This window comes from Styela clava, chromosome 10 (genome assembly GCF_964204865.1).
Source record: "Styela clava chromosome 10, kaStyClav1.hap1.2, whole genome shotgun sequence".
Lineage (NCBI taxonomy): Eukaryota > Metazoa > Chordata > Ascidiacea > Stolidobranchia > Styelidae > Styela > Styela clava.
The window spans coordinates 5,094,441-5,106,720 of record NC_135259.1 but is presented as its reverse complement, the minus strand read 5'-3'; the positions used below and the strand labels follow the sequence as shown (position 1 = coordinate 5,106,720).

Genomic DNA, 12,280 nt, shown 5'->3' with positions numbered 1-12,280 from the left:
AAAAAGACGGGCGTTGCGAGAAATGAACAGATCAATTGCATTGATATGTCATAAACGATGTCAGGCCCAATAGCTGAATAACGGTACACAGCGGTGCATACATGCGTACAAGATTAGGGGTTTTGTAAATCACCATACCGGCCCGAAAATCAACATTTTGAACATGAGCGATCGCAGCCCTCCCTGACTGTCCAACTGACGGTACATTATAATAGTTTAGTTATTGTTAGATTAATTTAAAGCCGTTTTATCATTTTTTATCACTGATATGTTAGCATTTTTTTTTATTTCATTCGTGCCTTCGCTTGGCGGGTCACAAATAAAAAGCGGTAGGTCACTTTGTGACCCGCGGGTCAGTGGTTTGCCATCCCTGCCTTATATTATATGGGAGATTTTAACGCACAAACAAAATGTGGCTCAGGAAATATTCAGAAACATTTTATCCGGCCTAAAGTGTAAGTTCCAGCTTGATATTTGGTATAATTTCACACTTGCATTTATAAATGTTAAATAGACTCATAGATACATAAATGGCATCTTTAAAATCTTTTGTAAATTCCCTTTTTCTGTTTAGAAAAGAATATGAAAGCGTTTTATTGATCCTTACTAACTGGAAATATTTTGCCTTTTATAATTGATTTTGGCCTACCTATTAAACTGATTGTCTTGTAAGAAAGAATGCTATCATATAGTAGTGATGCAAAAGAATATATTTGTACCTAGGTCATTCTGAGAAGTCGGTTAGTGTATTGATTAGTAAAATTAAAAAGATATTCTAGAACCTGTTAAATCTGTTATTTGTTCTTCATCTTTCCACTGAAATTGTACTAATATTTGGATATATTTAAGTCATATTCATTAGCTTCCCTTTTTAAAGCTTTGAAATTCTAAAATTCATTTAAAATTTAGAAAAAAATTAACAGAATTATTATGGACATGGAACGTATTCATCGATTGATGTAGACCAGTCATCCATTTCTTGCTGCCATTTTCTGTCAAAAATTAATTAAATAAATAACTATCAAAAACTTTAATTAAAAAAATGAAATAGCTCGGTAATATTGCACTTATGTCTCAAACGAATGCTCATCAATAAATTAAATATTTGGAAAAGTAAATACAACCCAAATTTTATAAATTTAAAGATAAATAGTAGTGGAACCCACCTGAACATGGTGACGTATTGGCGTTGAGCTTCCGTGCAAGATTCCAAATCTGAAATTAGGTATCAATATACAGTATATATGAAAAATATATAACAAAAATTTACTGCATGCATAAAAAAACACTAAATACTATTCTAATTTGGTAGTGGTAATCATACTAGTTACAAATCATGAAAGCTGCAGTCAAGTGCCCTCGAACGACCACGCAGGTTGAATGTCAACGCTTTTATGTTTGTTGTATGTTGCAGTTTATCAGCTGTCCAAGTCAGAAATCATAGCTAGTTTTTTAGTTCGGGCTCAAATCGGTCTAACTCTAAAAGGATATTTCTCGTGAATTAACTATTTAATATACCAGTAGATGTACCTAGTGGAGGGGATGTTGTCAATGGTTCTTCAGTTTCGGTCGTGTATTCAGTGGTACTTGTAGTTGGGGCTGATGTTGCAGTAGTTGTACTTGAATGTGGATCTGTTACAGATACTGTAGTTTGCTCATCTAGAATAGAAATGTAAAATGAATGTCATACTGACTAAAACCGAAATCAAATTTTATTTGTGTCTGAAGTAGTTGACCTACCTTGACATGCGGTGATATCCCTTTCCCAGGTGCACGTGGTTGATTCAACGTCAAATTTTGTTCCTGCTGCACATTGACGTTGAATGTAGTTATCTGAATACAAATCGTTTCATAGCAGAATAATACACTCACGGCAAATTCCACTCACACATTTGCGGAACTTTGCGTCAACGTGCGTTTCAGAAACATTGTTTTGAAGACTCACCATGAACACATTCATAATAGTACTGCACACATGATGTGACATCAAAAAGGAACCTTCTTCCGTTTGGGAATCCTCCTACACCACATGGATTTGCAGCTGTAAAAATATGTTAATTAATACAATACAATCACAATACAATTAAAAAATACAATCAATTTAATTTGATAAATAATTTGGTAGTTAAATCAAAACGAGATACGATGGCCAAAACAATTAGGCCAGTGGTACTAAATCTTTTCTCTTTTTTGGCCCATTTAGGTTTCGACAGTTATGTGGCCCATAAAGTTTTTCTTATAAGGGAAAAACTACAAGAAAAACTTTTTTTTTTCTGCAGAAACAAAATAGTTAGTATGAAAATTGCCACCCTGTAGCAAAAAACAGAATCATCAATCCATGCATATCATATAATTTAACTAAATTTATTAACAACTCAAGCAATTTTTAATAAGTTTGTGGCACATCTGGAAATATTTCTGTGGGTCTTGGCCCACTGGTTGAGAACCGGTGCTTTAGTCTAATATAACCACTCATTTAACATGAATAGGCACAGTTTTTTATTACATCGTATTTACAATACAAATGATATAATGACATTTGTGTATATGTACGCATATGGCCTACGGTTTCAAGCATACTTCACGATGTTGCAACCCTAAGTCTGTTTCAAACGTGAAGTAAACCATTTAAAAATTGCGTGATTATGTCAATCCTTGGCTAGTAATAACCTAAGTTTTATTGTTCTGTCTTGAAGATAAAAGAACAGAGTACTGACATTGGACAATTGGTGGAATTTTCAAACTTTTTTAGAGAACTATATTTTTAGGATAAATATGAATACAAATCGTTTATTACATAATCTAAATATAGAATACTCCTTCTCTGCGGCTCTTTTATATACCTCTGTTTATCACAAAACCCAAGTTACAAGTGCGATTTCATCTTAGTTTAGTCTAATTTTGACTATGTGTCTTAAATAGTCATCATTTCAAGCTACACTTTTGCAGAACAATATAATTCCAAACCTTCGCTAAAGATAAACACCGTTCATGTTATTTGGGTATTTAAGTATGCTCTGGAACTTGGCATAAAAGATTATGGGTTAGGATTCGGTTATAATTTTAAGTCTCGGATCGGATCGCGCCTAAAATAAACTTGCTCAGAACTTCAATAAAAATTGAATTTCAAAGAATTTACTTGTTGAATCTGATGTTGCAGTAGTTGTACTTGAAGAAGATACTGTAGGTTCCTCATCTAAAAATATAAAATACTGATGAAGAATGAAATTTCATTGTCAGATCATTCACACAGGCTGCCATTCGTGTCTCGAACCAGTTGAGTTGCTTATGGGGAAAACAGTATGATTCAATTGCAGCCGCATTCATTGCAATCTCTAATTCATCAATCCTTGTGTCCGGATCGATTCTCACATAAAATGTAGTTAATTAAGGTCAAATCAGAAAAGGTGAAAGTCAAATATATTTTTTTTAAATCAAAATTTGATTTTGTCATTATTCATACTTTGTGACTTGAATCAATAAAAATTCGAATACTTTTCAAATAATCAGGCCAGAAGTCATTCAGATATGTTAGAGCAGTGGTTGGCAAAGTTTGTCAAGTGCGGCCCAAATAGTATTGAAAAGGTTTTAAAATTCAACAATTTCGATGGAAATTTTAAATTTAACCACGTTATAAACTTGTTAGGAGACATTTAATTTGTAAATAAAAGTAGTAACGTACCGGTACACGTGGCGGTAGTATTGAAAAGGTTTTAAAATTCATCAATTTCGATGGAAATTTTAAATTTAACCACGTTATAAACTTGTTAGGAGACATTTAATTTGTAAATAAAAGTAGTAACGTACCGGTACACGTGGCGGTACAAAGAGTAAACAACCGAACGTAGCGGTGTCGTTAGCTTGTACAATTTTAATGACGCAATACAATAAACGGATATGCAAGAATGAACATACCAGAATAGTTGCAATGCCGGTACTAGATATGAACGTAAAGTATGATCGTTTGATATATTAACAAAAAGCATTTGGCAAAATTTTTTTATGTAATGTTGGATTAATAGAACTTTTTTGTGTATCACTGCCAAAACTAAAATTTATAGGAGGCCCACTAGAAAATACTTTGCGGCTCACGATTGAGCCGCGGCCCACAGTTTGCCGACCATTGTGTTAGAGCCTGGAACAGGAATAGCAACCAAATTTAGAACTATTTCTTGTTAATGAAAGTCTAATCTTCTATTCAAACTTCGTAGGAATTTTAATAATCATTCTACCTTTTATTGAATAATGAATCCTACCTTGACACGCCGCGATATTTCTTTCCCAATTGCACGTGGTTGATTCCACATCGAATTTTGTCCCGGCTGCGCATTGACGTTGAATGTAGTTATCTGAATAACAATCGTTTCATACTGAAATAAACACATCCACTTACGTATTTAGCAGAATTTTGCTTCGTTATGGGTTTCATGTATTTTGTTTCTAGAAACTCACAGCTTACTTACCATGAACACATTCAAAGTAGTATTGCACACATGACGTGACATCAAAAAGGAACCTTCTTCCATTTGCGAATCCACCTGCATCGCATGGATTTGAAGCTGTAAAAATATGTTTATTAATTGAAATGCAAGAAGTTAAACAAGAACTGTGATAAAATAAAAATAAAATTGGTTGTCCTAATGAATTGAACATCATAAGTTTTTTTACCGATTGCAAACGGGAAACCATATAGAATAGATAGACGAAGGAAAATTAGTTCTAATTAATTCTGAGTGAAACACTTGGAAATATTGTAATTTGTTCGTGGTTCTCTATCATTTGCTAAAGTCATTAATTGATAATACATGGACACATACATTTAACGAATTATGGCAAAACCAATATGACGTATCCGTTACGCTAATGGCGCCGCCTTTACTAACAGCTGTATTTACCTGAACCGCTTACTCCGAGATCAAGTTTAAAAATAAAAATATTAGTGCATCAAGTGAGGACAGGGATAATACGAAGGAATATAACGAAAAATAAAATGTTACTCAGGAAATGTTTAAAAATATTTTTTTGTTTAATTGCCCATGTAGTTGATATAAAAATGATTGAAATAAAAAATTCAATCAATATAATTTGATAACTAATTTGGTAACTGGGTCAATATGAGATACGATGGTTGAAATAATTAAATCTAAAAAGTCAATTCACTCTACAAAAGTCGACAAAGATCATTTTTATTAATGACGTATTTTGTTATGCGTTGTTCATAATACAAAGGTAGCATGACATTTGTGGATATGTACGCATGTACGTAAGACCTTTCACGCATACTTTACGATTCACATGTAATACGATCCCAAATGTGACGTGAACCTTTTAAAAATTGCGTGACTGTGACAAACCTCGGTTAGTAATGACTTGAGTTTAATGTCCTATCTCCAAGATAAAAGATCTGAGAACTAACATTGAGAATATGAAATTTCTAATTTCGTGAGAGAATTAATAATTTATAAAATGGTAATCATTTTAGATTTGGCGCAGTACATATAATTCGAGGTCTTCAGAGAATATTTAATTTGGGTAATTAAGTCCACTTTAGAAATTGCCATGAAAGATATTGAAATAGGATACGGTTATAAGTTCAAGTTCCGGATCGGATGTTGCCTAAAATGAGCTTGTTTACAACTCTAAGACAGTTCATATTTGAATCAATTCACCTGTTAAGGTGGATGTTGTAAATGACTCTTCGGTTGTTATAAACGAAGATACTGTAGGTTGATCATCTGAAACATCAATGTAAAAAATACTAATAAAGAAGTGAATTATATTGTCAAATCTTTCATTCATCTGAACTCATCCAGAGATAGCGACCCTTTTTTATTGAATGGGCCAACAATTATATTTTTATCGCAGAACAGAAGAGAGTGGGTCACAGATATTTAAGTAATGTTTGTATATGAGAAACTTCTGAAAGAAATCATAAGCTTCTGTTGGTGTAGTTTTGGGCTTTACTTATGCACTACTTCTATCATTGACGTTTTATGGCACTCGATTTTATGAAATTAGAGTACGAAAACACGCATGTGAATTACCAAAAACATTTAGGAATATGAGGCAAATTATTTTACGGTTCCAAAGGGTTTCCACCCTGATAGGTATATAATTTTCGATCGACTTTCAACGACACCAAGGCACGTTTACACTTCTCCACTGTTATTTCAGATTTTCAAGTTTTTATTTCAAGTCTGAAGGATTTTGTTTTCTCAGTGGCATTGTAGGCGAAACCCCTAAAACAGGTTTAGAAGGAGAAAAGATGTTGCGAGAAATGAACAGATCAGTTGCATTGTTATGTCATAAACTATGTCAGAGCCAATAGCTGAATAATAACGGTACACAGCGGTGCAGAAATGCGTCCAAGATTAGGGGTTTTGAAAATTACCATACCGGCCCGGAAATTGACAATTTAAATATGAGCGTTCGCAGCCCTGACTGCCCAACTGATGTTATATTATAATAGTTTAGTTATTGTTTGATTAACGGCCGGTTTTATCATTTTTATCACTGATATAATAGATTTCGTTATATTTTATTCGTGCCTTGGCGGGTCACGAATAAAACGCGGTGGGTCACTTTGTGACCCGCGGGTCAGTGGTTCGCCATTCCTGGCCTATAGAACAGTAATAGCAAACAATATTTAAAAAAATTTTTTGCTAATAAAAGTCTAATTTTCTATTCAAAATTCAAAAAGATTTAACTCAACCGTTCTACATCTAATTCGATAATAAATCCTACCTTGACATGCCGCGATATTCCTTTCCCAAGTGCACGTGGTTGAGTCCACGTCAAATTTTGTTCCGGCTGCGCATGGACGTTTAATGTAGTTATCTGAAAAACAATCGTACTAGAATAAAACACTTCAAATTCAAATTGTGTATTCAACTAAGTTGTTTTAAATAATTCACACTCACTGTGAACACATTCGTAGTAGTACTGCACACATAACTTCTCATTGAAAAGGAACCTTCTTCCATTTGAGAATCCTCCTATACCGCATGGATTTGCGGCTGCAAAAATGAGATTTTGTATTATCCTCTAATTTTATTGATATATAACATAAAAGAAAAATGATTCGTTTTTTTTTTGTACAGGCATTGAAAATATTTCGAAACAGTGAAAACTCTCGAGTACATTTGTTCGCCCACAATATGAACGGACATAATTCTTTGCAAAGTCAATCATTTGTTAGTTATCAGCACTGACGTTCAGTTGAAGTGGTAGTTGTTGCTGCTTCTGAGGTTGTTGTAGAACTCGTCGAACTGGATGGTGGATCCACAGATGAAGTCGTTGTTGGAGACGACGTTGGCGAAGTGCTGCTGTGCCTAATTTCCAACGTAGTACTACTACTCGAAGTACTACTTGTAATTTCTTCAGTAGTAGGAGAAGTGGCAACTGTGATTAAAATACGATGTTCTTTGAATATCTTTTCAAGAGAGATTCTAAACATCTTTTGGATGGGATAAAGTTGGCAAAAATATAATGACTAAACCAATTTTATATTTATAAACAGAACTTATATTAATAATAATAAATAAGTTAAGATACTATGCAATTGATAATCACAACTTTTTAAATATCATCCCTTTATTGTCACGAGTACTTACTTGTTGTGGGAAGAGTTGTCGTTCCGATTGTAGTGGTAGTTGTGGTGGTTGTTGTGGTAGAACTTTGTGTCGCAGCAGTACTGTTCGCGTTTTCTGAAGTAGTACTTACCGGTATTGGAGTTGTTTTTTCGATAGTTACTGAAGTTGTGGTAATGTTATCTATAATATTTTATCAATAGCAAGAATTCAAAAGAAGGCCAAAGAATTCGAAGATTCATAAGAATAGCTATTTATGAAAGAATTGGGATTCATATTTACCAAGTCGGAAATCTATTCCATCTCTCTCCAAATTTGCGCATAAGTTTTCATGGCAATAATCATCTGGAGATGCACATTCTGTACATGGAGCTCCTTTCTCAAAAAGGGAAGTTAGGCTGAATGAAATATAACAATAAATTAAAGCAGTAAATTTGTCGTAGCCATTCTGATTCTCACTATACAGTATCCCTGTGATTGTTGCATACGGATCCACTGACAAACAGGCAGAGAAAAGGAGCAGTAATTATAACTCGCTTCTCTATTTATTCAGATAACATCGTTGATGTTTAATTTTCAAACATCTGATACCTGTGAAGATTTGTCGATTTTTTTGAAACGGTCTTCACGCTTTTATCATAATATAGTATATATTTTTCGAGTTAAATACCAAATCGCAAATGTGCATGATAACTGTATTCTATAGGTCTATTGCTTTTCATTGAAGATTTTGAAGCCCTTACGTGATAAAATGGCATCATGTGGCATCGAATTCTACGATGAATCTATTTATATTTCAAATACTCACTTATCCAAATCTGTTAATTCCCAATAATGGCAAACTATCAAAATAAAAGCAGATCCTCCCAGCAGTCCAGCTTTTCTGTAAAATTACAAAATGGGATGAAATTAAATTGAGTACACTGTGAGTAAGGCTTTCGCGTTGTTCGAGTTGAGTTACAGTAGGCAGCGACCAACAACAAACCCCTCAGATTGACTTTAAGTTTTCTGTAATTTGAATGAAATATAGGGGCTGTATGTGATGTCTTATTCAAATTTATTACAAAAATATTTTGTTACAAATAAAATTATATCGGGTTTCAGTAATAATTAATAAAATTTTCGGAGAATTCTGCTTTTAGTAAATTAAATTTCGAATTATATTTAGCAATATATTTTCTATGAAGTTAATCCAATATATTTGTGCATATGAGCTATCTTACTTACCCTGGGCATGTAGAAGCCCCGCATCCAAATTTATATGTATTGGCAAAAACTATTTGAATATAGTTTCTACATGTTGAATTGCAGGTCTGTGTATCATAGTCGTAGTTCTGAAACTGTAAACGCAACATGTATGTTTCATATAGTAACGTTTAATTAAACTCTAGAAGTGGTTAAAACCAGGAGTGTGCAACATTTTTTGTCGGCGGGCCATATAACCAAATTCTGACATCTAGCCGGGCAATTCAAAAAATTCAATATCTCTCGGGTACACAATGAATTGAACATTTCTCACCACAAAAAAGCTATAGCTTAGTCTTACAGTAATAAAGGCAAAAAGACGAAAGACTTAAAATTATGGATTTTAACCCGTGTGTGCGCTTTTTTGAACATAAACTGTCAGGTTAGAATTTGATGCTTAGTGGGAAAATATCTGAGTGTTGACAAGGGTCATACTTATTGTCTTGGCGGGCCGGGTTGTGGCCCGCGGGCCGCCTGTTGCACACCCCTGGTTTAAACTATAAACTCTTGATCTAAAATTGCGTAGGTGGCACTTTTCAAATCGCGTAATACAGGGATGTGCATCCTGTGGCTCGAGGGCAAAATGTGGCTCACATGGGAAAATTGTACGGCCCGCAGAGACGTGCCACTTTTGAATTGTGTGCGGCCCGCGGAACGAATTTTCAATTTATTTTAATCTGTGCATCGAGGAATTTGGATCACGATGAATAAATGGTATTGAAATTGAATCAGTAAATATTTCCACAGCCTTGAGACATTTTTAACTGAAGGTCTGTCTAATAGCCAAAGGTGTCATGTCACTTTAAAAGTCATTGTTTATACACCTATTCTACCTATAATTTTACAAGATTTGTCAAATACAATTGTCTTGATAGACGCTTTTCATCGAAATATTGCTGCGTCAAGTTTGAGGGAAACGATAAATACAAATATTAAATTGAAATAGGTATATATATATATATATAAGCGAATGATTTTACAGAGATTTGTTTGAAATGAAAAGCGTGAAAAAAACATTTTGTCGTGTTCCAGGATTTGAATATTCTATTGGGATTTCATTTACATTATCTTGCAAGGTCTTTTTGTATAGCTTCTAGTGCGAGTCAGATATTATGGTTGTTGGGACTCAACGATTTGTAAAGGCTGCTTTGATCATTACAAAATTTGGGCCCGCATTGAGCATTTTAATAAATCAGAGTGCATCTTTAAGTTAACCAAAAGATCAGATTCTTGCTCATTTTAAAATACTGTACCTCATTGTACCAAGCTTCCGTCACAGCTTCAACGTTACTATCAATTGACGATACAGTTGAAGCATACATGTTTTCTCCGTAGCTTGCATTGTTGCTGTAAGTCGGATACTCACATTGCCTGAAAAATGGATACTTGAAAGTTTAATTTGAAACATGAGTTTGAAGATTCATATCGTAAATCCAAAATAGTACGATTAAAACCAATGTTAAAAAATCGAAAGGCTATTTCATAAGTATATGTATCTGTTTGAAAAAGGCAGTCATATAGTCTCATTTTTATTTTTTTTTTATATCTTTATAGATATTCGTCGTAAATAGTAATAATAAACGTAAATTATGCATATATATTTAGGTCTGAAATTAAGAATCTTGCAGTGGGATAAATTCTGTCTCATCTATTTTCTCTATCCTATCTTTTTTTCAAACCAACACTCAATAATGGATGTCATATTATCAGCTTAAAGGGTTCTATACTGTTTGCTTATTGCACCTACATTGCATATTCTCCAGCAGAAGTTGCATAAAATTCACTCCAAGTTAAAAACCTCATGTTGCTGGATCCTGCATTTTTCCGATAATTATTATGTTTGTCCACCAACGCTTGTTGAAGGGATGGTGTCAGTTGAATAGCTGTTTCTGAAGTTTTCAAATTAGGGCAAAGCATTGTAAAAGAGGAGTATACATCAAATTTCAGAAACTTGAATATTTATAAAAAGACATTTATACGCGAAACTAAGATCTCGATCTACGACTGAAACGTCAGGATATACTAACGGACCATGTTGAAATGTTGTATAACGTAAGGCGTTGGGCGTAAGCAACAATGAATACTTTTCTAAGGCATATTGGCATATCAAGTCAATATGCACAAAGTTTTAAGTCATTAAAAGAAAATTACACATGTCCAAATTTTCTGCACAACAGTAAACAAATCATTGGCAAAATTGGCTGACGAAACGATGAAAAAGTTAGTTTTCTACATGGAACAGGGCCGGAAAAGTTTGGAAAGACAGAACTATTCCAACCTTTCAACGAGTTTATTGAAGCCACTTATATTGATGCAGAATAAATAGTTTAAAGCTAGATGTCAAAAGAATATTTGGATATATATTGTTTTTCCAGATTTATCTGGATGCTTTAGAAAAGGGGTGTGCAATCTTTAATACAACGGGGCTAGATAAAAATAACTGGGTGAAACCACGGGCCGCACCTTTATTTAACATAGCCCAGGCTTTCTAGTACTTGTAGCCACAAAAATTGTTGTTACTGATCCTATGACATGCGTTGTTTGCTTCGCACAAACTAGCTGTTAGGGCATTGTGACGCCATAGGCATAGATAATAAATTGAACTCCGATATGGGTTTTGCAACACAAAAGGACTGGAAATAGCCTACACGCACGTACCAGATTGAGCTAAATCACAAACTCGTTTTGCAGGCCCCACACCATTCAAAATTGGCACGTCCCCGCGGCTCGCATATTTTTTTCTTGTGGGACGCTATTAGCCCGCGGGCCACAGGTTGTTCTCCCCTAATTTGTAACAATCGTTTCAAAGCAGTTAGTATGTGTGATGTAAAATTTCATCATCATTATGTATGTTTTGTTTTTCAAGAATAAAAAGAAGATGTGTTTTTTTTTTAAGTAAATTGCCATTTCAATTGCTAACATATTGCACTATTTTTAAAATAATACTCATAAAGGACTTACGTGCAGTGATCACTGGAACAATAAAGAGAATGCATAGTAAATGTATTCTTATTCCCATCGTTAATCCTCCTGTAAACGGGTACAACAAGCTTCGTCTGTTACTATTATCAAATAGTGCTGTCTTATTTTTAGAGTTCTAATATCATTTCTAATGGGCGCGAAGACGTGACCATTACTGAATGACAAAGAAACCCAACTTTTTTTTATCGTTTCTCTATTTGCCCAGCATTACGCTCCATCAACCGTAACAGTAGTTGGAATGACGATTTCTCTGATTTCTACAAATGTGACCGTCTAAATGCCAAAAATATCTTTTATATCCTGATATAATATTCCAAAATATATAATTTAGTTTTGGGTATAAATTATTGACCATAACTTCGGATGTCGTGATATTCTATTTGATTTAGTATCTATTTGAATCTCAGATTGGATATATAAATTAGGAATCACTTTTTTGTCATGTTAAAAACTATAAACTTAAA

The 12,280-nt window shown here is 33.9% G+C and overlaps 1 protein-coding gene across 2 annotated transcripts; it reads right to left on the bottom strand.

Moving 5' to 3' along the window:
• Positions 1–417: 417 nt before the first annotated feature.
• LOC120337855 (uncharacterized) lies at positions 418–12,056 on the bottom strand. 2 transcript variants are annotated; one of them, XM_039405757.2, is made up of 19 exons: positions 11,796–12,055; positions 10,582–10,723; positions 10,088–10,205; positions 8,817–8,929; positions 8,398–8,472; positions 7,872–7,987; positions 7,614–7,772; positions 7,213–7,401; positions 6,921–7,016; positions 6,745–6,837; positions 5,670–5,735; positions 4,464–4,559; positions 4,257–4,349; positions 3,140–3,196; positions 1,946–2,041; positions 1,741–1,833; positions 1,531–1,659; positions 1,167–1,215; positions 418–992 (listed from the first exon to the last, which is right to left on the bottom strand). In XM_039405757.2, the coding sequence occupies exons 1-19, from the start codon at positions 11,851–11,853 to the stop codon at positions 929–931; spliced, it is 1,902 nt and encodes a 633-aa protein (XP_039261691.2). In that variant the 5' UTR covers positions 11,854–12,055; the 3' UTR covers positions 418–928. The 2 variants fall into 2 exon arrangements, with proteins under 2 accessions (XP_039261691.2, XP_077973296.1); XM_078117170.1 differs by lacking the exons at positions 4,464–4,559; positions 5,670–5,735; positions 6,745–6,837 and having other exon boundaries at positions 11,796–12,056.
• Between the last annotated feature and the right edge of the window lie 224 nt (positions 12,057–12,280).